The following is a 25243-nucleotide window of genomic DNA, read 5'->3' as shown; positions in this document are numbered from 1 at the left end:
AAAGCCCGTCAATAGATGACTGGATAAAGAAGATGTGGCACATATACACTATGGAATACTACTCAGCCATAAGAAATGATGACATCAGATCATTTACAGCAAAATGGTGGGATCTTGATAACATTATACGAAGTGAAATGAGTAAATCAGAAAAAAACAGGATCTGCATTATTCCATACGTAGGTGGGACATAAAAGTGAAACTAAGAGACATTGATAAGAGTGTGGTGGTTACAGGGGGAGGGGGGAGGGGGAGAGAGAGGGAGAGGGGGAGGGGCACAAAGAAAACTAGATAGAAGGTGACAGAGGACAATCTGACTTTGGGTGATGGGTATGCAACATAAGTGAACGACAAGATAACCTGGACTTGTTATCTTTGAATATATGTATCCTGATTTATTGATGTCACCCCATTAAAAAATAAAATTATTAAAAAAAATAAAAAAAATAAAAGAGAGAGAGAGAGAGAGAGAGAAGTGGGGAGGAGCAGGAAGCATCAGCTCCCATATGTGCCTTGACCAGGCAAGCCCGGGGTTTTGAGCCGGCAACCTCAGCGTTCCAGGTCGACGCGTTATCCACTGAACCACCACAGATCAGGCCACAATAAAACTTTCATAGATATTTAATCCCAGTAACAAAACCTCAGGGCTGGAATCCAACAATCTCTCTGATGTGTGAGTCCCCTCCCCAACCCAGCCAGTAACCAGTTCAAAGTTCGAATGACTCCCCCTTGTGTGTGTCCCCACATCCATCTGGGACCACACCCTGAGCACTTTCTGTTTTAGATGCTTTGATCCCTCCTTCTTACAGGAAGAGTTAATTTCTAGATCTACCACCATTCTGGTCACATTTTTCCTGACTAATCATCCTGTGTGCAACCTAGAGTGCTCATCTTTTACTACGCAAAGCTGTCAGTTGGATTACACCATGCCCAAGCTGGTTTAGTGTGATTAAGGGGCTACAGTCACTGTAGTTGCTAAAAGATTGACTATCTGGAGTTTAAAAAAATTACTCTCAAATCCTTTTTATACATTCTTAGGCAGGCAAAAGCTGACATAGTAAAAGCTACAATTTTCCATGTGAGGCTCCAGAAACACTAATAGAAACAGGTAAGATTCATTTGTAACACAAGAACTAGGGACTTTAATATTAATGTATTCATTCAGATTGAAAAGTCACTGAGCCATATAAATTCTGCCTATACTGCCCCTCACTAGCACACCTGACTGGACTGCTTAGAAACAAAAGACATTATTTTTAAGGGAGTGTATTGGAGCTTCAAACATGTTACTGTCCGCCACAACCACCAAGACCACACCTAAGCCTTCCAGCCTTGCCTCCCAGTTTTACTACCAGGAGGGGCACCCAGCTTGACTTCCTCTTTCCGTCCACTGACTGTAGCTTAACTCTCTGCTTCTTAGCCTTCCCCAGGACCACTATCCCCATCTCCTCTGCTTGAGCTCCAAGGGCCAGTGCAAATCCAGCCCCAACCACAGGGACCTTCCCCTGCTTTGACTCCACCAGACCACTGTTGTGTTGCTTCTTTGGCCCCAAACCCAGATAGTTGTGTGCCATTCATATGTCCTTAGGTGTCCCTGTCTTCCCTCAGGCCCCTTGCACAGAACAAATGTCCCACAACACCTTATCATTTATTCTCGCACAGAACAGAGAGGGAAGACAGAAAAGGGGAAGCGGAACAGGGTGGCCTGCTCCAGCTACTCTCTGTCTGTCCCACCACAAAGTCAGATCTGTCCGGGCTGGGCAGTGATCCTCCACATCCATGGCAACTGCAGAGTCAGGGGAACACAAGAGACAGGTGGAGGCAGGTGGCACTGCCATGGAGCGCTCTTCCGGCTATTGCTCAGAACTGTCCCACTGGAAACCAGAAAACCAGTAGTACTGAAAGTTATTCCACTAGCAGGATTGTGGCGGGAGTGTCCTATTCACCTTTCTGCAGCTTACCAAACCCAAGTTCCAGAGTGATCCCTTAAGTACACCTGCTGGGACCCAAGGGAGGGCAACCACACAGATGATGTGTTAGGCCAATTCTCACTGCAGATGTTTAAATGGAACCTCATTTTCACTGGCATCTATCTTTGGTTCTCATCTCTCTGCTTTTACTCGGCTTTGGACCATGAAAGGGCAATGGTTCCTATGTGGGCAAAGACCAGCCACCCCTGAAGTGACAATGGGGCAAGGAGCCAGGCAGGCACTGTCTCTTTCTCGCTGTCTTCGCTTCCCCTTCCCCTTCCTCTCTCTCTTTTTCCTCCCATCCCATGTATGTCTGTTCCTTGACTATGCCTTTAAATTTCTTCCTCTTATCTGTCTCTGTCTCTCCTTCTCCCTCCCTATTTTGGGGTGTATGTGTCTGTCTGTCATTGTCCCCTCTGTTAGTATGAGTGTGTGCTTCCTGTCTTCCTCCAGTTCTCCTGCTCCGTCTTCCTCGCTCCTCTCTTGTTTGCTTTTGCCGTCGGACACCTGGACTGGGAACCGGGAGACCTAGCTTTTGGGCCCAGCATGATCATTAACTGGCTGTGCAGTTATGGCCAAGTTACTTTACATCTCTGGGCCTCAATTTGCTCAACCATGGAGTAGGTTCGACTGAATGCTCTTCCAAGTCCTTGACAGCTCTGAGATTTCATCACTGAATGAAATGGAACTCAGAAGACCCACAAAACAGTTGTAGAAACAGGAGCATCATGCTGATGGTCCCCAATAGCACGAGCACCAGGGGGCGCCCAAGTACTACTCAAAGAGGATGTGACCAACAACCTGGACAATATTCATGGAGGATTTACTACATGCTAGGCAGGCGCTGGGCGAAACCCCGTACCTGTATATCATTCAGTCTGGTGAGAGAGGTGCTATGAGTGTCCCTACCCTGGAGGAGAAGAAACTGAAGCACTCGAGGTGAAGCAACCTGCTCAAGATCACACAGCCAAGATCTGTCAGAGTAAGTTGAAACCCAGCTGTCTGACTCCAGAGCCCATGTGTGCTGAATGCCTAATAATCTGGGACTCTGTATTGCACCAGGCACTGCGTCTCGCTCACAAGCTTCTCACTTAGGCTGCTGAGTAAACAGCTCTGGACCCCAAATGTGCTCAGGTGTCTTAGATCCAGGGTATATACGGTTCAATCAATTCTCTCCTTCAGGACACCAGCTGACTTCTGACACCTCTGCCTGTAACTGTTCCATCAGTACTCTATTGCCCTGCACACTGACTGGCATGCTCTCGAAGATATTTTCAAATGCGTGTGTCTTATGCCATTCTAACTAACCAGGCATCTTGCCAGAACCAAGCAAAGTGCTGGGCCAACTGCGAGGCTCCAGCTGAGTAACTGACAAGCACCAGGATACTCTGAGGGTATGTCTGTGTTGTCTGCCTGAGCTACTATAACTATCCGCAGTCCTCAAGACTTCCACAGCACAATGCCAGCAGGTAGACTCTAGCTACTCACCGGCAACTACTTAGTGTGTTTAAAGGGAGCGTTAACTGGTGTTTATTTCACAGAAGCAGAAACTGGGGTCCTCCAATGTTAATTTCTGCTCACATAAGCAAAAGTAAAGAGAACCCCAGGTTCATGCCAGACACAGCTAAGAGCTGTAAGGGGAACAGAGAGGAAGAAGCCACGGTTTCCACTCTCAAGAAAATACTATAACCTGACTGGTGGTGGCACAGTGGAGAGAGCATATCTGGGACAGTGAGGTGCCAGGTTTGAAACCCCGAGGTCGCCGGCTTGAGTGTGGGATCATCAACATGATCCCAAGGTTGTTGGCTTGAAGCCCAGGGCCGCTGGCTTGAACAAAGGGTCACTGGCTCAGTTTGAGCTCCCAGTCAAGGCACGTATGAGAAGCAATCAATGAACAACCAAAGTGCCGTAACTACGAGTTGATGCTTCTTATCTCTCCCTTCCTGTCTGTCTGTCTATCTGTTTCTCTCGCAAAAAAAATTGTAATAGAAAAGATGAAACATGCAAATTTGATCAGTAAATAAAGTTTATGCTACTCCATAAAATATATGAATTTTTATATAATAAATATATAAAACATAAAAAACAGTAAGTATAAAATTTCTGAAAGTCAGGAGCTCAAAGTCCAAGTCCTTCACTAACCACTGCGTGCATTTTTCCAGCCCCCTCTGAAACACCCTCTCAGACACGTGGCGGACACTAATGGCTGTCTGGGGGTCAGGTGCACATTTGAGGTCATCACCAGGTTTGGTAGCCTTTGTTTTACACATTTTTCTTTGAGCATCTGTCCTAGTGTCAGCTCCATGATGAGATAGAGAATGGGACACTGGCGAATGAGGTGATGTTCCCGAAGTCATGTTCACATAACCCGAGGAGGACAATGGAATGACCACCCTGGGGAATTCAGTTCTCGTGGGCAATGCAAACCCCCTCACGTCCTCCTCGTCCCCTTCTGCCTGCCCTTCCTCAGTGCCCACAAGCTGACTGGTGCAGTAGAGAGAAATTAACGGGGCTGCACTTCCAGAAACGCTCCCATTTCTAAGAGCCTGATGTAGAACAGCCACAGCGGTTTTATTACATCCCTTCACAGCTGTAGTGTAGATGTCACAGTGGCCGCAGGGAAGTCCAGCAGTCAGTTCAAGTCTGGCTGCAGCCCTCCTGTCAGGGAGGCCTTCTCCCACCCTCCTCGCAGCCCACACGCCCCTTTCCAGCGCCCATCCTGGCACAACAGCCATGAAGACAGGAGGCAGGCAAAGAGCACACCCAGAAAGCTGTGCAGCCCAGAGACCTGATATCTCTGAGCCGCTCAGAGCTCCCAGAAGCAGTAACGCCCCGTGTGCCTCTGGAGGCCGGCGCCTCCCTCTGTTTCAGTCACGGATGGTCTCCGCGCTCTCCTGTGCGCAGGGACGATGTATTTCTCCGGACAGCCCCAGATGGCAGGGCAGGCAATGGGTTCCTTTGCTTCTGCACCCCCAGCAGGCCCTGCAGGGGGTCGGAGCTGGGCCAGCACATCAGCGGTGCCCGTCTTTCCTTAGGCGTTGCCTCTGATGACTCCATCACTGCCCCAGTTGAAGAAGGGGGTGGGAGGCTGCAGGGAAGTTAGGGCAGCCCAAGAATGGGGGACACTCTTGAAGGCCTGTTTACTCCTGGGACTCACTGTACAGTGACCCCAAGCCCAGGGGGTGTCACAGCTGGTGACAGGACCGGCCCTGCCTCCATCTCAACCCCCCCCCCCCAGGGCCCTCCCAACAACAGCTGCGAAAGGACCGGCACTCTGAAGATGCCCAGTGGGCTCTCGGGTTCCCATGTAGTATATTCTGATACACTTTTGGGTTACACCTGGCCAATACCACAGAAGAGAAGGAAGGACAGTGACATATCATTTCATACATGTTATTTTCAAATTATGCGGCAGTTACAGAAAAGTCTAATAACACGAGTGACCCCACTCCTGCCACCACAGTGAATCAGCAGGGAGACGATAGGCCTCCTCCTCAGTCCTCAGCTCCCACTGGCTCCCCTCCCCTCACATATCAGTCCTCAGAGCCAGGCCCCCGGGTCCCCAGGGAGACAGACAGAGAAAGCATGAAGGGAAAAGAATGGGAGATTTCATCCAAAAGGACATTTGTGGCAAGCTGTCCTTTTAAAGTCAGAAACACAAGCATATCTTTGTCATTTGCGGTAAAGGAAAAAGCCATGACTGGTATAATGATACAAAAAGACAGATTAAGTCCGAAATAACCTCTAATTACAGGACATCCAGTCAGCAACAGCCTATGCTTTAAATCTGGTTTCTCAAGTCCAGTCTTGCCAAAGAACCCCCTAAAGGCCCTGTATCCCACCCCACCCCACACTCGAGCAGACCACCTGATGAAGCAGTGAACTCGTTTTACGTGCGGTCCAACCCCGACCATGCTCAGATAACCCCCAGGCCCTTGAACTGTCCAGAAAGCTCATGCCTGAGTGAGAGTCAAGCTCTCCCCAAAGAAAACTATGTCATATGACTGCATGACATTGTATTCCTCAGGCTGAGTCGCCCCCCTCAAGCCACAGCTGAGAAGGCCCAGTCTATACAGCTGCTTAGGTGAGAAGCATGCAATTACCAAGTCCAGATGGTTTTACTGGGGCGGGGGGTGCAGCGAGGGCTGAACTGCCCCCTTCTCTTCATAACCCAGGCAATCCGCCAGGTCAGGGACGCGCCCGCCCGCCCGCCGGCCCGGGTGGCGCTGGGCAGGGGCCTGCTACCTGCTGCACATCCTGCTGGAAGACGCAGAGCTGCAGGCGCTGGTGGAGCCGCACCTTGCGGTGCTGCCAGATGCTCTCGAGGCGCCGCTGGTGGTGCAGCACCTCGTGCACCACGTCCAGCACCTGGTGCACCGCCTTGGAGTAGTTGGCTGTGGCCGTGAGGGACTCAGAGTTCCCAGGGCTCAGGGGACGCTGCAGCACATCCAGCAGGGCCTTGCCGTCCTGGCTGACCTGCAGGAAGGGAAGAGGGTCACATCAAGGGAGCAGAGTGGCAGACAGGGCGGAGTCATGGAGGGTTAGCCTGAGGTCCCAGCCTGGGACTGAGAATCCTACCCAGACCATGACAGCCAGAGCCGCCATGGTGCCCAGCCTGCAGCCCAGTGCAGCCGGAGTGCCCGGAGTCCTGGGGGAGAGAAGCTGCAGGGGTGGCAGCCAGGTGTCTGAAACTGCAGGATCAGTCTCTCTCCCTGTGCATGTCCGCTGGGGGAGGGCAGGGACTCTGCCCGTCTCCCAAACTCCTGGGACAGTGCCTGGCACATGGCACTTGGTAGATATTTTGAGTGACTCACTAACAGGTCAGGCAGCAGAACTTTCCAGAAATGAAGCTGAAATACGTCAACACCATGAACCTCTCCCCTTATTTCTTCCTCGCCTTCCTCCACCTGGCTGCAAGCGTGGAGCTGTGTGGCCAGAGACAAGCTGTCTGCCGCCTTGGGGCCTCGGTTTTCGCCTGAGGAACTCGCAGGGCTAGCGATGGTGCACACCTCAGAGCTGTGGTGAGGATCACCCGAGTTAACACGCGCAGGACACTTAGACGGGGCCCAGCCCAGACTGGCTACCAATTCTATCCTCATCATCACCACTTCTCTCCTGCCCTCTTTATTTCCTTCTCATTTTCTTTCTTCTATATTGATCCTTCTTTTGCTCTCCTTCTATATAATTCCCTTTTTTCTCCTGAAGGAGGTGATATCCCCATCTTCCCGGAATACGCAAGGTAGAAAAAGGATCCTAAGATGGAAGACACATCGGCCATGCTCCTGGGTTCCCCACACCCACCCTCAGGGCTGAGATGAGTGGGGGGACACTCCCTGTCATTCCTCCCTGGAATTTTGGCACAATTATAGGCACCAAGAATTCTGGACAGTGGCCTCCTATGATTGACACCTGGGGGTCTCCAGTGCTTGGTAGAGTATCCAGCAGAGCCTATGTCTTTCAAACTGAGAACAATGGCAACTAGAGAATCAATAGGAACTTTCAAACCCCAAATTAATTTGGTTAACAATGAAATCAAAGTGCTGTGCAGTGAAATGGTCTTCTCCTCTCGCTCAGCTGTGGAAGGGGGAGTGCTCCCATGTCCAGCCTGTGACAATGAGGGGAAGTGTTTGCTGGGCTTGTGGCCTCCCCTCACCCGACCTCCACACCCTGATAATAGCTTGGGGGGTGGTCAGGAACACAGGCACCTGTCACTACCCCCACTCATGGGGCCGCAGAAGAGCCTGTGGAGCGTGAGTAATAGGAGGGCTGGGAGAGAGTACAGCAGAGACAAGAGAGGACACCTGGCTGAAGGAATACGGCCAGTTTAGGAGACCACCACTACCCACCCCGATCCACCATGCCTCCCCTGCCGAGCCAGGCGTAACACAGACACGCTACAGCTACACCAGGAGTGCTCTCTTCAGGGACTGCTAAGCAATGCTGTCTTTTGCACTGTCCAGGCTGGCCAGAGACGAGGGCCAAGTCCTGAAATCCAAGTCCACATGAGTTCCGGTATTCTGCCTCCGTCCACATCTGCAGGAGGCTGACCTCCAAAGTGGGCTGGGAGACACTGTCTACGTCCCACAGGCTGGGGCCTGAGAATCAAGGGGGAGAAACACTGTAGCTATATTTCTGATTATACTTATACCCCATACATGTGAAACATGTGAGTACAAGGTTAATTTATTTTGTATACTCTAGTTAATAAGAAGTAGATTTAGAGATTCTTGGCCCTTGGGCAGAGGCCCAGTTCTGTTAGAGAGAAAGCCGTGGGCCACGCGGATCAGAGCTGAGGGGACCAGGCTGGCTCCCGGCTGTCCTCTCCGCCTCCTATAACGACAAGCCTGTTGGTATGTTTAGCACGTACCACTGCCAGGCACATGGCACCAGGCACATTTCATTTCATGCATTATCTTTATAACTCTTAAATAAAACTCCCCTACAAGGCAGGTGTTATCACCTCCATTTCACAGAAGAAACTGAGGCCAGGGTGGTGAACAGCCTGCCCCCAGTCACACAGCTGGCAGGGAAGCCGAGGTGCAAACAATGACAAAACCCTCAGTCTCACCCAGAAGTCACTGCTTCTTCGACTGCAACATGCAGCAAGCTCACCTGGGGGAATAGTTAGGAAAATGTAGGTGCCACATCCCACTTCTTGACATTCTGATTCAGTCTGGGGTGGAACCCAGGAATCTGGACCTCTAACAAACATCTCAGGTGAGCCCAAGGCCTGTGGCCCAGGAATCCGCTTTGGGGAACTCTGCTCTAACTGACCTTGCCCCAGAAGAAAGCCACGGGCCAGATGTGAACTCACTCTCCCCTCCTCATCCAGCTTCCTGAATCAGCCTGTCTCTTTACCCCCCAGCCGCCTGGCTCAGAATCCACGCCAGTTAGCAAACCTACTGACGGGTGTGTGCGCACAGATTCACCTCTATGCCCTTTTGCTTTGAAAGAAACAAAGATCAAGAAGTGTTTTTCCCCATCTTAACTTTGAATCGCGACCCTAGTCTTTGACTTTTTCCAATGGAATAGTCTTAGATAGTTTGTCTTCCACTTCCACGGCAGCTTCTGCTGCAAACACACACCTCCACCCTGGGGTGTGTTCTCTGGACCTTGTAGTGATATGCTGCTTCATGAAGGAGTAGCAGGCGCACGTGCACCGGCCAGAAAGCAGAGTCCGTCCAGAGGAGCACAGTGTGGCTTTCCCAGATTCCTCCGCCAGAGGACAGAATCTGACCTTCCTACATACGGTGAGAGGTGTGTGTGCATGCGTGAGCACATACCCCACATGGCACCTGCTGGTGGCCCCATTTTTTCTGCTTCCTGGCTGGAGACATGATCATTCCTAGATCAAAGATCTTAAAGAGTCTCCAAAGACAGAAGTATGACCTCTCTTTTTCTTAGTCCAACCTAGGCTCTTCCACAGAGTGTAGGCCAGTGCTCTCGCCACCCGCCCACCTACTTACACACTGCGGACCCCTGGGGGTCCTGCTTGGTTCTCACCTCTGTGTAGGCCTGAGTCACCTGCTCATACAAGGACTGGTGGTGGTGGATCGCCAGCTCCAGGTCCTGCATCTCGGATGGCAGGCCACCTTCACTGCACATCTTGCACCAGGCGTCCACTCCGGACAGGAACTGGAATGAGATGCCAGCTGGGTCAGTGAGGGGAACTGGGGGTGAGCGGTGGGCAAATTAGGCAGAGGTAGTCAGATACCTTGGGAGGAAACAGCCGGACCTCGGCAAGCCTTCAGAGACCGCCGCAGAGGGTGGAGGGTTTTTTTCATTATACAAACTTTAACTCCAAGTAAGAAGTCAGACCTGTTTAGGAAGTTTGGTTTCCACAAACAAAGATGACTATTATGAAACTGCCGGGGGTGGGAGCTATCTGCATGTTGTATCTATGCACTGACGATAAAACACAGGTGTGCAAACAGCTCACTACATTGCATGTGTACATGAGAGAGAGACTTGTCCTGTGCACACTCACAGGCACAAGTGAGGGGCTACAATTAATATAATGGGATGTTTCCATACAGGTACAGTACTGAATAGCGCTTATGCTGAATTGTGAAGAGGAGCAAAAAACATGTCATATAGGCCCCTTAGGGAGCCTGCAAACATCTTTCCAACAAGGAATGAAGATTAACCCTTAAGAAGGTCCCTGGGATTGGGTCAGTACCCTTAGGGCTGCGAGACAGGAGGGGCAGTTTAGGGAGACAGACCACCCTGTGTCTGTGGTGGCAGTGGCTCCCGGAATGTGATAGATACAGATCTTGACAGCTATCAAATTATTTAAAAGTGAAAATTAACAACTGTGGAAGACAATGGGTTGCTGTGCACAAAGCGTGAGCCAGCCAAAACCACTCAGATTCACAGGCTGGAAAAACACACCTTTAAGATGCAAATAATCCTTCACCCAACAGTCTGCAATGGTTTTGACTGTGATTCCTCTCGCCCGGGTGCACAGCTCCTTTCAAATTAATTTCCTTAAATGCCTTTTTATCTCATTGCCTAGAACAGCCCAGACGAGGACAATAAAGAGCTGCCTAAATAAACACACTGAAAAAAAAATAAACTTGACTCCGTCATGTGGTATGTTCCCCTCCTCCCCCTTAGCTAAAGAGAATCACAGTTTATGAGTTTCCCTGAAGAACTGGTAATCCCTGAGCAAACTGCATTAAAAATAGATACAGATAAAACTGCCCCTGATCCAAACCAAATCAGCAGCCCATCGGTGTGAGTCGCCGCCGCTCTCAGTTCCGGCGCTGCGCTTTCTGCAGCTGCTAGAGTTCTGGTCTCGGTGTCGCTGTCGGCTTTCAGTCCCTGGGCTGTTGGCTGCTGTGGCTGATTTTTCACTCTGCATGTTTTTGTTGTTGTTTTTTAAAATAACATTAGGACATCTCTTAAAAATTCTGGAGGAGTGCCAGGTGCAATCCAATATCAGACTGCATGCACTTGATAACATCTCAGAAGCTTCTTTGCTCCACCAATGACCATTTTACAAAGAAACCTGAAAACAACTTGACGTTCATGTATCATATGTGAGGGGAGCACCTCCTTAAAGTTCTTAAGATTACTCTGTAATACTCTAACAAGAGTCCTATAGCAGACCTCACAAAATGCTGAGCTCAAGGAAAGAGAGACAGAGAAGGAAGCATGGAGTCTCCCTTGCCAATCTGAATGAACCTTCAATAAAGTGTGCAAGTGATGTGGATGGACACAGAATAGGAGACTAGATATAAATAGTTTCATGGTCCTAAGTATGAACCAGTCACAATCGGTCACTACCACCATCATCTAAAAAAAAAACACACGGCTAGATTCTTCTCAATGTATTGGGCTGCCCTTGATTTGTGACACAACTGTCTTAGTCTTCAGGAAGGTCTCGGGGGAAACTTGCACAGTGGAGGAAACACAAAACAGCAGGACAGCATGCTGAACAAATACCCACAGGAGAATCTGCCACTTAAAAGCACACTGGAGAAGATGTGGCACTTATACACTATGGAATACTACTCAGCCATAAGAAATGATGACATCGGAACATTTACAGCAAAATGGTGGGATCTTGATAACATTATACGGAATGAAATAAGTAAATCAGAAAAAAACCAAGAACTGCATGATTCCATACATTGGTGGGACATAAAAACAAGACTAAGAGACATGGACAAGAGTGTGGTGGTCACGGGGGTGGGGGGAAGGAGGAGAGGGGGAGGGAGAGGGGGAGAGGGAGGGGCACAAAGAAAACTAGATAGAAGATGATGGAGGACAATCTGACTTTGGGTGATGGGAATGCAACATAATTGAATGACAAGATAACCTGGACATGTTTTCTTTGAATATATGTACCCTGATTTATTGATGTCACCCCATTAAAATTAATAAAAATTTATTTATAAGAAAATAAAATAAAAGCACACTGGACACCGTCGCTAAGCCTTAGAACCGCGCTTGGGAGATCTGTGATTATCCCCATGTTAGAAATGAGGAAACAAGCTCAGGATGGTGAGATGACCTGCGTACGTGTTAATGAAGGATGGGGCTGTGGTCAGAACCTGCACTTGTCTGTCTGCCAAGCCCGGACTCTCAGTTATCCCATACTGCCTTCCATGTTAGGTGGTAACAGAGGGAAAGACTTAAGGTACGACCCTGTGCCTAGCTCTCCACTACGAAGTGTAATACAAAAAAAAAAAAAAGAAATTTAGAGGTTAAGACCACAGACTTCAATGTTAGACACATCTGGGTTGAAATCCCAGCTATCCAAAAATTGTGTGAATTTCACAGTAGTGTGTTAGTGTATATATATATATGAACACACAAACATATATTATAAACTTTACTAACATAAAAGATATGTAGCACATAATTTACACAAAATAATAACATACACAATATTCTTTATTGCAAATTCTCACAGGATGCCTTTGTATGTGATATACTTGCATAGTATCAACATTAAAGCTGGTTGTAAGTTTCACTTATGCTGGTGTAAGACAAAAGTGAAAATACCTAAAGGCTTATGTCAGACATCACTTGTCCATCCATGACATGAGGGACTTCTCTGCTGAATGGAACAACAGTCTTTGAATATCAGAGGACCATCTCCTCAATTCTGTGCGTTATTCATGATGTAAGAGTGACAGACAAGACACATTTTTAATTTTCCTGCACTTTTAAATATTTTCTCCCTCATTCTTTTAAGACTCTGGACAATCAATAAAACAATAAATCAAGCCTTGGTTTATAGAATTTTCTTTTTTTATGTGAGAGGAGGGGAGATAGAGAGACAGACTCCTGCATACACCCTAACCAGACTCCATCCGGTAACCCCTGTCTGGAGCTGGTGCTTGAATCAACTGAGCTATTTTTAGCACCTGAGGCTGATGCTCAGCTTGAACCAACAGAGCTATTATCAGCACCCAGGGCTGATGATTGAACTAATTGTGCCACTGGCTGCGAGAGGGGAAAAGAGACAGAAGGGGAAGAGAGAGGTGAAGAGAAGTAGATGGTCACTTCTCATGTGTGCCCTGACCAGGGATTAAACCCGGAACGTATGAATGCTGGGCTGATGCTCTATCCACTAAGCCAATTGGCCATGGCCTGTTTGTAGTATTTGATGATCTCCATGGTGTAAAAGCTCCTACCTTGGTCTATTTCAAGCTACCCATGTGATGTCACCACATGTGGCGTTATGAAGGGATGACTGGTGGCACACACTGCATAGATTTCCACCATAGGTATAAATTTCCAAATAGATATAAATAACATCAAGAATGTAGATAATAAGATGTAGCAAAATAATTGGGGTGTAATAAGCTTTGAGTATTTATTGGTTTTGTTTTTAATGTGACATACTTAATGTAAATTTAGTTTTAAGCAATGGATATATTTAACAACCAGGTCACCAAATTCTGGAAATGTTAACAATTGAACCTCCGTGATCTAGTTAGAGCCAGCTCCAACACACCACTGGCTGGTCACTTAATCTCTCTGAGCTTTAGTGCTCCTCTCTGTAAAATTAGGAATATCATTGGCCAACAGCAGTATGTAAATGAGAACCAGTCATTGTTATTTCTAGCTACTGTATTATTGTTACATTATTATTATCCATAGCAAATGTTTCATGTAAATTAGTGTTCCTCTGCTCTCAGGACTCTATGATCAGTGTAGTTTCACCCCCTTGGTCTATGCTCAAGAAATGCAAATGAAGCAGACAGTCAACACACACAAGCACACACAACAATAAACCACCCAGGGGAATGTAAATACCCTAGGTTCCTTCTTGTTTGGATAATAAGCAAAGCCACCAATGTTTATGTACACAGGGCCCATGAAAGTGGTAGACTTGGGTTATTGCTGCAACCACTCAGCAGGGTCTTCAGTCCTCAGTGTTTCAAAGAGAAGAGGAGCTCCCCACAAAGTGTATATATCCTCCCACTCTGCCCTTCCCCGGGTCCTCCACCCGTCCCACCCACAGCAACCTGAGCAGCTCCCTTGGCCTCACCTGCTCAGCCTTCTGGTGGAACACCGCCGACATGGCGAGGATGGTGCTGCGCTCGTCCAGGGCGGCTGCGAAGCTCTTCCACTCCTGGTCCAGCTGTGTGGAAATCTGCTTGATTTGCTGCGAGGCATAATGGCCAGCCTCAGAGAGGCGGGAGGCCACGGACATGATGCGGTTGATGTTGACATAGGCATTCTGGGAAGCAAAGGAGAGAGAGCCCTTAGTGGGACAGGCTGAACAACAGGCAGCCACTACACACTTCGGGGGTGAGGATTTGGGGAAGGAGCTACCCAAATAAAAAGTATGAGAGAGGATGGTAGAGGCCACACTACCAAATTCATTTTTGGCCCAAGGAAAATCTTCATCTATGATAAAATGTCAACATTTCTCTCTCCCTCTCTCTAAAAAATCAACAAAATATTTTTAAAAATATTTCAACATATAGCAGGTACAGTAACTGAAGCTTTTCATTCTGGGGACCAGCATAGTTTTTGTGCCAACTATTAATGCATATAAATGCAGTCACACTGCATGGACTCCCTTAGTAAACCTCACTATCATCTTATGAGGTTGTGCCAAGATGGCTCAGATTAGGGCAAAAGCTGGTGGAGGCAAAAGTACCTCTTATGGCCCTGGCTGGTTAGATCAACGGTAGAGCGTCGGCTCAGTGTGTGGAAGTCCTGAGTTTGATTTCCGGTCAGGGTACACAGGAGAAGCGCCCATCTGCTTTTCCACCCTTCCCCCTCTCCTTCCTCTCTCTCTCTTCCCCTCCTGCAGCCAAGGCTCCATTAGAGCAAAGTTGGCCCAGGTGCTGAGGACGGCTCCATGACCTCCACCTCAGGCACTAGAATGGCTCCAGCCACAACAGAGCAACGCCTCAGATGGGCAGAGCATCGCCCCCCCCCCCCGGTGGGCATGCCGGGTGGATCCCAGTCGGGCACATGCAGGAGTCTGTCTGACTGCATCCCTGCTTCTAACTTTGGAAAAATACGAAAAAGAAAAAAAAAAGCATCTCTTATGCTCAGGAGAGAGCTGTACCCAGGGCAGTATCGCCACCTACAACAGGGCAGCGGTGCACATCAAAGAGGGCAGAGAACATATATTACACAGTAACTCCACACCTTCCTATCATCAAGTGCAGACTTTGCTGCCTCCACGCTGCTCCTTCCTACAAAAGAGCAGGGGCACTGGCCATCAGTCACAGTTTACATAAAGAAAGCATCTGAAGCCACAACATTATTCCACGCTGAAAATAACTCATTAAACCTTCCCTTATGTCTACCTGACTTAGGAACATTTCCCCGCCTGACCCCAAAAGGCGTCTGTGGGGCTCTCCTGGCTTTGCTGACTCCTGTCATCTTGTGTTTTGTTCACATTCCTTCCCAGCATCGATTGCCAATTAAAATTCATAACCACCACATACGTTGTTTCCTCCTAGGCTGGTAGGAAACTCTCCAGAAAGGCACAAGACTGAAGAAAAACTCTACAAACGTAAGACTAGTGAGCACGGTTATTTTTAACTGCTATCTCCTATTAATTATCTGCGGTGTCACAACAATCAAGTGATATCGTGGCGCCCAAAGAGAGCTTTTCTGACTCACACAATGTCTGAGGAAGGATGAGGGTGGCTTGTACACCTTTGTTCTCTGTCACAAATCTTCTCAAATGATAATAACTATTCTTCAACAACAGCATTTCCTCTTGGTTCTATTAGTTCAGGGGTAACTCACTAATACTGGGTATGTTTAATGAAGGGTCTTCATTTTTCTCTCTCTCTTCCCTCATGGTCCCCATTCATCTTAGCTTTCTCCTAAGCACTCCATCCCAAACCTGAACCAGATGGATAAGGTCTTTCTCCATTTAAAAGGTCTCTGTGGAAGTATAAAAGGTTAAGTGACATGCGTGACCACAAATCCATCCTGACGTCTAATGACTCCCATGCATAATCTATTTCTTCAGTCTGACCTGAGTTCTTTCTGACATAGTACATTTCCTTAATAGATCAGAATGTGACGGACTCTTGTTATCTGAAATAACTATCCTTCAGAGAGTTAGGAATCATTATCAGTCCTGTTTTCTGAAAGAGGATACCAATTCTACTTAAAATTAGACTCTATTTATAGAACTGACAGAAAAACCAACTCTGCACTTAGAAACAGAGGGAATGAAAAGGAAAAAAAAGCATGTACTGATTTTAAAAGTTTTGTCTTCTAAGGGAATAACATTTGGATTCCTCCAAATTTCCTTCTTGTGTCTTTGTCTCAGTTTGGGTTCCCCCACAGCAGACCCCGAGGCAGAGGCTTATTTGGGTGTGACCCCAGGAAGCACAGGGAGGGAGTGGGGAAGTCCATGAGGACAGGGAGAGAAATGAAGAAAGGATGCATCCATGAGTGGGCTCTGCTGGGAGCCACTGGGGGGTCATCCCCCCTGACACTTTCTGAAAGGCCATGTAGCACACTTCTGAGCTGTCCCACTGGGAGGGGAGGGACCCTGGTATTCATGCAACACCTCCCCGTGCTCAGAGTTAAAGGTCTCTCCTGGAGGAACTCCCTGGCATCTCCAGCCTGACCTACACAGGCCAAGCACATTCCCCAGTTCAGAGAGTGACCAGGGGCAAAGAAACAAAGGAAGCTCTCGGTGTGCATGGGGACCGTCTGCAGGGACCCAGGGTGGGCAGAGAGGATATGGGTGGGACACTGATTGTGTGATACAGCTGTCCTTCCAAACTGGACTCAAATCCTGGAAACTCTCCCCCTCACACATATTTGCCCAGATCTGGCTAGGGGTGTAGGGTTTTCCTGTCCTGGGAAAGACCTTGTATTTTTTGGCCAGATGGGAAGAAAGAAAAGCAGTAAGAGCAGGGCACCAAGCTGTCTCCAGGGTCCCTCGTGCACATCTCGTGGGCGCCTGGCCCTCTGTCATCACCATCTGTTTACATCCTCCCCTGCAGGGAACACAGGGGGCCTCTTTCTGCTCACTTCTAGGAAGAACTTTCCAGTTATTAGAAATGTCTGACTGTAGCTGCCTTCCTGAGGCTGTTAACACCTTGTCACTCAGTCAAATATTTATGGAGAATGGGCCAGGCTCCGTGTTGGGGGCTGCAGGAGATCAAAGAGGAAGGAGACAGGATTCCTGCCCTTGGGGGATCATGGCTGAGACTTAACAAAAGTCCTCAAATAACTGTAATTTAAAGCAAAATGAAGTAAGTGTTTTGACAGTGTAGAGGCAACTCGCTGGGGGCTGCAGAAGGCAGCCCCTGCGGCCAGGATGTCGGGAAGGAGCTTCCTGCGCGGGAGGCTGGCGCCCCTCCAAGGCCCCTTCACCCCCGAAAGCCTGTGATCATAAAAGCAAGTTAAAAACAAGCAAGCAGAAAAAGACCACATTTCACATTCTAGAGACTAGCAAGTAAATGCCTTTTTTGTTTCCTTATCAGGGAGCAGAGTAATGTCTTATTAAAACTAACAAATGATTATGTTTCGCAAAAGAAGTGGAGGCAGCATTCCTCATAATAGAGGGATAAAAATAATGTTGACTCATGAATTCACTATTTTCCTCCCTCTATGCTCCTTTTCAGAAAAGCAAAACACTGCAGGCAGGTCACATAGCCCAAGCTCATCACCATCTTCTTATTCATTTTCTCTCAACCTAGAGCAGGGGGCCCCAAACTTTTTACACAGGGGCCAGTTCACTGTCCCTCAGACCATTGGAGGGCCGGACTATAAAAAAAACTATGAACAAATCCCTATGCACACTGCACATATCTTATTTTAAAGTAAAAAAACAAAATGGGAACAAATACAATATTTAAAATAAAGAACAAGTAAATTTAAATCAACAAACTAAGCAGTATTTCAATGGGAACTATGGGCCTGCTTTTGGCTAATGAGATGGTCAATGTCCGGTTCCATATTTGTCACTGCTAGCCGTAACAGGTGATATGACGCGCTTCTGGTGCCGTGATGCGTGCGTCCCACATCACCGGAAGTAGTACTGTACGTGAGCGCCACCGCCACATACAGTACGCCACATACAGCATCCGCATCCTGTGCTCCTCTCACTGACCACCAATGAAAGAGGTGCCCCTTCCGGAAGTGCGGGGGGGGGCAGATAAATGGCCTCAAGGGGCCGCATGCGCCCCGGGCTGTAGTTTGGGGACCCCTGGCCTAGAACCTGAGACAAATGGGGAGACAGATTCTAAACAGCAGCCATACACCAAATGAAAAAAAGGAATGGTAGAAGAGGTCGCAAATGACTTAAAAAGAAAGAACAAGGTTAAACAGCTGGAGTAAGAGGCTGGAAAAATAGGGCTATTTTGCCCTTAGGCACAAATGACATGTCATGGCCTTTGGTTAGTCCATCTATGTCACTGTTTATGCTTTGGTTAAGGAACATCTGGGGACAGAGCCAGCAGAAATGGGTATTTTGGCCCTTCACGGCCTTCCCACTTCCTACCAGCAGCGTCCTCCCTCCCTCCCTGCGTGGCCCTGCCACTCTGCCTGCTGGCTGGAAATGCCCGTCACCGGCTGGCGCTGTCCACCCGCCCAGGGACCAAAACCACTGGGCCGGGATTCAGGAGACAGGAGTTCTCATTCACTCCCAGAACTCACGTAAGGTGTCACTTGCCTCCCCTGTGCCTCAGTTTCCTCATCTGTAAAGTGAGGGAGTTGAGCTAAATGAGCTCAGACATTCCATTTCTGAGAGAGCGGGGTTGGCCCCACGTAACCCAGGCCCTAGGGACACTCTCTGTGTACCGAGGGCACCAGACTGAAGTAGGGAGGATTTAGGAGGCCCATGTTTTCTTCTTTCTAATCTTCAAGTGTCTGGGGGAATGGTGACTAAATAAGTCTATTCCCTCCCAAATCCCTCTTTTTCGGCAAAAGTGGGGTATAAACTGAAGAAACAAGGGTAACTCACAACTTTCAAGTGCCCACATGCAGGGGGAAGGTGTAAAATAAAAGAGCAACATGATCTGACTCACGCCCTGCGTGCCAAAGGGCTGGCGAGGGGAAACCTGCATGGAGGGCGAGCAGGAAGAGGGGCACTGCATATCGCAGCGGTGCGCACGGCCCAGCCTCAGCTGTCCGTCCGGCGGCGGTGCGCACGGCCCAGCTTCAGCTGTCCATCCCGCAGCGGTGCGCACGGCCCACCCTCAGCTGTCCATCCGGCAGCGGTGCGCACGGCCCAGCCTCAGCTGTCCGTCCGGCAGCGGTGCGCACGGCCCAGCCTCAGGTGTCCATCCGGCGGCGGTGCGCACAGCCCAGCCTCAGCTGTCCGTCCGGCGGTGGTGCGCACGGCCCAGCCTCATATGTCTGGCAGTGGTGCGCACAGGCCAGCCTCAGCTGTCCATGGGCCAGAGCCCCTCACCCGGGCCCTGCTCTCTGCCCTATCATGTGAGAGCCATGGCTGGAGCTGAGTGATCAAAGGCCAGCTGCTCCCCTCCTCCCCCATCCTCTTCAGCCCCTTCCCCTGACAGAGCTGCCTAGACTAACCTGCTTCCTGGCCAAAAGTTAATAATATAACTAGTAATTCTGGCTTAGTAACTATCTTCTTATTTTTTCACTTTAAAACTGCTTTGTTAATTTAACCCTCCCCACTCCATGAATATTCAGTGCTATTCTTATAATTATTCAAAGCACTGCATAGTCCAAGACATAAACCTATCTCCCCTGCAGAACGCAAGGCCCCCCCAGCGCTGTCTGCTGCCTCATCCACCCCATCCCACCTGCCCCCAAAGCCTCTCCTCCCATCATTTTGGTCACAAATGGAAAAAATTATTTAAACCCAGCAAAATCTCACTAATTCAAAAACCCTCTATATTTACACCCTGCCTCCAGCTTTGTTGCCTACAAAATTCTATTTTCTCATTTTATTCCAGTATTCGTTAATTGGAGATCACAGGATGGGTGGACAGCTTCCTTCTCCTGAGAACTTGTCCCCTGTCATGGTGAACTGAAATCAACAGAGCACAGTCCTTCTCTCAAAAAAGCTTCTTGGGAAATTGTGATGAGTATTTTCAGCCCTGCCAAAGGCTTTCACTTTGAACCTGGCGCCTGGCTGCCTGGACTGGCTACAGAAACATGCAAGTTGCTTGTAGATAATGATAAGTTTCTACTTAAAAACCCAGCTAACTTTTCTCTTTAACTGAAATTTCTTATGTGGAATACTTTTAAAGAGATACTGGTTCTTCTAGAAATAATCATTTGATGCAAGCCATCATTTTGGTAACCCTAAGCTCTGTACCAGTCTGATGGTTAAGAACAGATCATTTCTGAATATGTCTTATTTGAATCCCATTCACTTCACTCCTATAAGCAGGGTTGCATTTTATAGTCCTGTGGGCATAGGTTCCCACTCTTAATCAGAAACTCTCTCCTGGGTTACATGAGACATAAAGCATCCAAGCATCTAGTCCAGTTCCTGGCATATAACCAATAACTCAAAGAATGTCATATCTTTTCCTTCATCCAGTTACAAAAGATAGGGGTTAACTCTCCAAATTAAATGCAAACCAACTCAAAGTCTTAGTTAAAAGCATAACAAAAGAAAAACATATCAACTATTCCAACTAGAGGCAAATATTCCAACAAGAGTTCAAAGTCCCTTTGTACTTCACAGAGAGCACACAACAACGTGTTCTACTGTTTCTGGAGAAAATCCCTTTCCACAGGAGCCTGCCATATGTGCCCAGCCATGCAGCAGGCAAAGCTGCTCTGGCCACTGCCCAGCACAACACACCCCCTCTGCTGGCAGATACCCCTCCCTTAGAATTCAGTGGTCTGGGGCCCGAATTGTCTACAGGTCTTCTGTTGACTCAGAGAGATCAGCGAATTCAGAATCAGCCAGTGACTTGCTCTCTGAGCCATGCCCTTTCAGCATAGTGTCCTTTCATACCTTAAGCCAGAAAAACAGAACTGTCTCTTGGGATAGCCTTCTTTAGGCACCTCCACTCCCTGGCTCATGTTAGCTATATCCCAAGCACCCAGAAGTGGGAATGTCTTGTCGTCATATGAGGGAACAGACCCTTCTTATTACTGACCATTTTTGCAAAATGTGGCAAAAGCTTCCTCTCCAGGCTGGGCATGGGCCCTTCATGTTTGCCCAGGGGCAGTGTTTCTCATCGTCACCTCCAGAGAGGCAGAGGAGAGTCAGCAAAGAGTTGTCTCATCTCTGGGAGGAATGAGTCCTGGGCACAGGGTTCTCATTTCCATTCCAATTCACGGGGCTGCAGCTTTTGAATTATTCTTATGAAAATGGAAGTTGCAGTCAGTCAGGTCAGAGACGGTGAGGCACAATCACCACCTAGCGGTCACTTTCCAGAAAGGGATTCAGTCCTGTAGACAAGCTCTGGAGACCTGGCCTCCCCAAATCCAAAAGTCAAGGGAAATAACTGTCCAAGGGCCAGGTACTCATTAAAAATTGTTCAGGTCAAATAAAAATCAAGTATTTCCTCAAAATGTGAGAGATAAAATATATAAAAATAGTACAGCCTCAGCTGAAAATAAAACGTTATGCATACCAAAGGGGCCCACCCAACTGTCATCAGTTATTGACTGATTATATTTTTTAGATTTTATTTATTCATTTTAGAGAGAGGAGATAGAGAGAGAGACAGAGAAAGAAAGAGGAGAAGGAGGAAGAGCAGAAAGCATCAACTCCCATATGTGCCTTGACCAGGCAAGCCCAGGGTTTTGAACTGGCGACCTAGGCGTTCCAGGTTGACGCTTTACCCATTGCGCCACCACAGGTCAGGCTATTGACTGCTTATTTTGTATTGGGTGTACCTGGTAGTGGGAGCTGTTTCTCTAGAGTCTTTTTCTCATCTCAATTCTCTTGGGTATAGAGATTTTTAAAAGTAATTTTTATATATACATAAATATATATTTAAAATAATTTCTTAAGATTACACATAAGTATACAGTATTTTATCCCCCAGCCATTTTCATCCCTAATGAAACATCAAGATATCTGATGTCTATAGGTAATGGAGCTAATGGGGAATTTATGTTTAACCTTTTGCTTTATCAAACTTCTTTTTATTCAGATACAAACTTTATTTCTAGTTTTGATTTTTGTTTCCTCGGCAAAAATAATGCTAGGAGTTGTGAAAGTGTTTTTGATTTTAATACATTTAGTATTTTAAATATTTTTAGTTATAAAAATTATTTTGATATATCCTTAATTTTAATAGATTTGGTCAGGTTACATTCCATGAAAGCTGTAATTGCTCAAATTTCCCTATCTCTTTTCCTCTTTTTTACTTTGGTAGAACTTTTTTTAGAAAATAAAGTACAACTTATTTACAAGTGAAATAGGCAAATATTAGTGAGCAAATACGCTTGAATAAGAAGAAAAATGTAAACACCCTATTTAAAGTTTTTTAGAACACAAATTCATGTATCAATTACATTTTACAGTTAGGGAAAAAAAACCACATATATTTCTTGATATAGTAGGTACTTAAGAATTGGTTAAATCAGCCTGACCAGGCGGTGGCACAGTGGATAGAGCGTCGGACTGGGATGCAGAAGACCCAGGTTCAAGACCCTGAGGTCACCAGCTTGACTGCGGGCTCATCTGGTTTGAGTAAAAGCCCACCAGCTTGAGCCCAAAGTCACTGGCTTGAGCAAGGGGTTACTCGGTCTGCTGAAGGCCCGTGGTCAAGGCACATATGAGAAATCAATCAATGAACAACTAAGGTGTCACAACGAAAAACTAATGATTGATGCTTCTCATCTCTCTCCGTTCCTGTCTGTCTGTCCCTATCTATCCCTCTCTCTGACCCTCTCTTTATCACTATAAAAAAGAAAAAAAGAATTGGTTAAATCAATCAAGTGGTATATGCAAAGTTACAAAGACAGAGGCAAATTGGGACCCAGGCCTCCGGATTCCTAGTCTGCTGTGGCCCCTCTGCCTATAGCTTCCTCTTCTCATGCTCTGCAGCTTATGTTAATTTAAGGTTTTCTTTTGTCACACTGAAAGGAAGTCATAAGGAAAAGTATTTGGAGACTTTCCCATACAGCTTTCAATGGCTTCAGGAGTAACGTTTGCCATCAATAAGGAAATAGAGACGATGCCAAAGCATTGGAAAAAGCTGAGCCTCACTTCCTCTCTCCAGATTAATAATGCCATATGTATTGCTTACATCTTTGCTGGTACCAAACCCACTCTGGGTACCAAAGCTGTTAAAGCATCAGCTTATGATTAATTAGTTCAACAATACCATGTAAACCTGCTGATCGCACCTCGAAACATATGGACACTGGGATAGTAACATCTGGAATAAGAACTGTCCATGCTTCAAACTCTTCCGCAAGGGCTGAGATGTGGTGAGGTCCAAATGAAAACTCCAACTTCTGCCTCCCACAAACCACAGGGTGCCCTCTAGGGGGCCAAATAGGGCAGTTGATGGATGACTATTTGGTCAAATCTGGCCAAACAGTAGGTCAAACCATGTGGAAGCCATCTGTCACTCTCCGGCAGAGAGAAAAAGGAGCTGGAGCAGCCCTGGTGCTCAGCAAAGATAACATTGGCCGGCAAATCCCTCTGTCCCTTTCACCTGGCTGGCTGGAGCCATGTTTCTTCCAGCAATTGCTTTACAGACCATTAAGCAGCCATGAAAACAAGCGCCTGGCCATATGTCCGAGGGCCAGGGAAACCCAGGAACAGATTTAAATGAAAAGGAAGCCAGCCCCACTCTCCCTTCTTTCTCGGTTCTGAGTGAAACTTCCTTGGAGGGGTGGGTCTCTTTGTATGTGGTATCACTGCAGGACTGATATGATAGGGAGGGGTGTGGGCAGCGGGAATCTGATTCAGGGACACTAACGGAGAGAGTGGTTGGGAACAATGCAGCTCTCTGGGTTACAATGTAGTAATTTCAGGCTGCCTTTATGGTTGAAATCGAAGGCTATAAGACTTCAAGAAGATGCCTTCACCACTATTTCATTCCCTCAGCCCTTTGTCTTGTAGGACCAGCTATTTAGAGCTCGGTCTGTGGCATCAGTATTACCTGGGAACTGGTTAGAAATGCAGAATCACAGGCTCCGTTCTAACACCCGGAATCAGAATCTGCACTTTAACAAGACTGTCCCGGGTGATACATCTGTACTTTCGTCTGAGAAGCTCTATAGATGGGAACCCAGAGGAGCTTCCCCTGAGCAAGGAGAACTATTTCTTCTAGCACTCCCAACCCTGACAATAACAACAACTGAACATTCGCCAAGCATAACACCATGCCAAATGTTGTGCCTGAAACGCACGATCACATCACATCCTTACAACACCCCTGGCAAAGGCACAGTCGCTGCTCCCCGTTTACAGATGCAGTAGTGAAATAACTTGCCGATGACCGCACAGCTAGGCAGGAAATGGAGAGCCACCGTGAGCTCGGAGCGCCTGGGCTTTCACACCATGCTGTTTCACTTTGCCATGAGTGTGAAAGCAGCTGGGCTGGCCAAGGAAGTCCTTCAAGGGAGGAGAGAGAAGAGAAATGTCTTCATTTCTCCCAAAGATTAAAAAGACTCATATGTGAGAGAAACATGTCCCCTGGAGAGAGAATTCAATAAATATCTCTACATCTCCAAGGCCTCCCATTGGAGCCCCTGACTTGCCCTTGGAATTCCCAGAACAGCCCTGTTCCAGAGTGGGCACGGACCTGGCAGGTGACTTCTCTGTCTTCTCCCTTCTTGGAGAAATGATCTCTGTCCGTAAACCCAAGGCCAGCCTGACCTGTGGTGGCGCAGTGGATAAAGCGTCGACCTGGAATGCTGAGGTCGCCGGTTCAAAACCCTGGGCTTGCCTGGTCAAGGCACATATGGGAGTTGATGCTTCCTGCTCCTCCCCCTGTTCTCTCTCTATCTCTCCCTCTCTCTCTCTCTCCCCTCTCTCTCTAATAAAAATGAATAAATAAAAAAAAATCTAAAAAAAACCCAAAAAAACAAAAAACCCAAGGCCAGCCCCACTGGGGAACAAGCAGGTCCCTGTTTCCACAGAACCACAGGAAAGCTAAGTACTATGGCTAAGGTCTATCTTATCTTAATACTAGAGTCTCAAATCTCAATCCTATTTGTTTATTCACCTATTCATTCAACAATGTCAGGCACTATGCAAGCAGGGAACAAGAAAAACAAAATTCCTATGTTTGTGAAGCTTACATTTTAGTAAAGGAGTCAGAGAATAAATTGACATTTATTACATATTATTATTTCAGTGCTGTATAAAACACATGAACATAAATCATGACAGTGTTGGGAAGCACTGCTTGAGAGAGAGA

At 47.5% G+C, this 25243-nt stretch overlaps 1 protein-coding gene across 24 annotated transcripts in view; it reads right to left on the bottom strand.

Annotated features, from left to right (window-relative positions):
• The window catches only part of KALRN (kalirin RhoGEF kinase), a 735103-nt gene that overhangs the window by 409164 nt on the left and 300696 nt on the right, over nucleotides 1-25243 (bottom strand). For 23 of the 24 annotated variants that reach the window (XM_066240737.1, XM_066240739.1, XM_066240742.1 and 20 more), the window contains exons 7-9: nucleotides 13978-14169; nucleotides 9474-9605; nucleotides 6216-6446 (exon numbers count right to left, since the gene is read on the bottom strand). In XM_066240737.1, coding sequence (XP_066096834.1) covers nucleotides 6216-6446; nucleotides 9474-9605; nucleotides 13978-14169 — 555 coding nt within the window. Of the gene's footprint in view, nucleotides 1-6215; nucleotides 6447-9473; nucleotides 9606-9684; nucleotides 9756-13977; nucleotides 14170-25243 lie in introns of those variants that run through there. The other variant, XM_066240732.1, reaches the window with a different exon arrangement.

This window comes from Saccopteryx bilineata, chromosome 8, assembly GCF_036850765.1.
Source record: "Saccopteryx bilineata isolate mSacBil1 chromosome 8, mSacBil1_pri_phased_curated, whole genome shotgun sequence".
Taxonomy (NCBI): domain Eukaryota; kingdom Metazoa; phylum Chordata; class Mammalia; order Chiroptera; family Emballonuridae; genus Saccopteryx; species Saccopteryx bilineata.
Note: the sequence above shows the minus strand (reverse complement) of the source record. Positions and strands in the feature narration are given on the sequence as shown.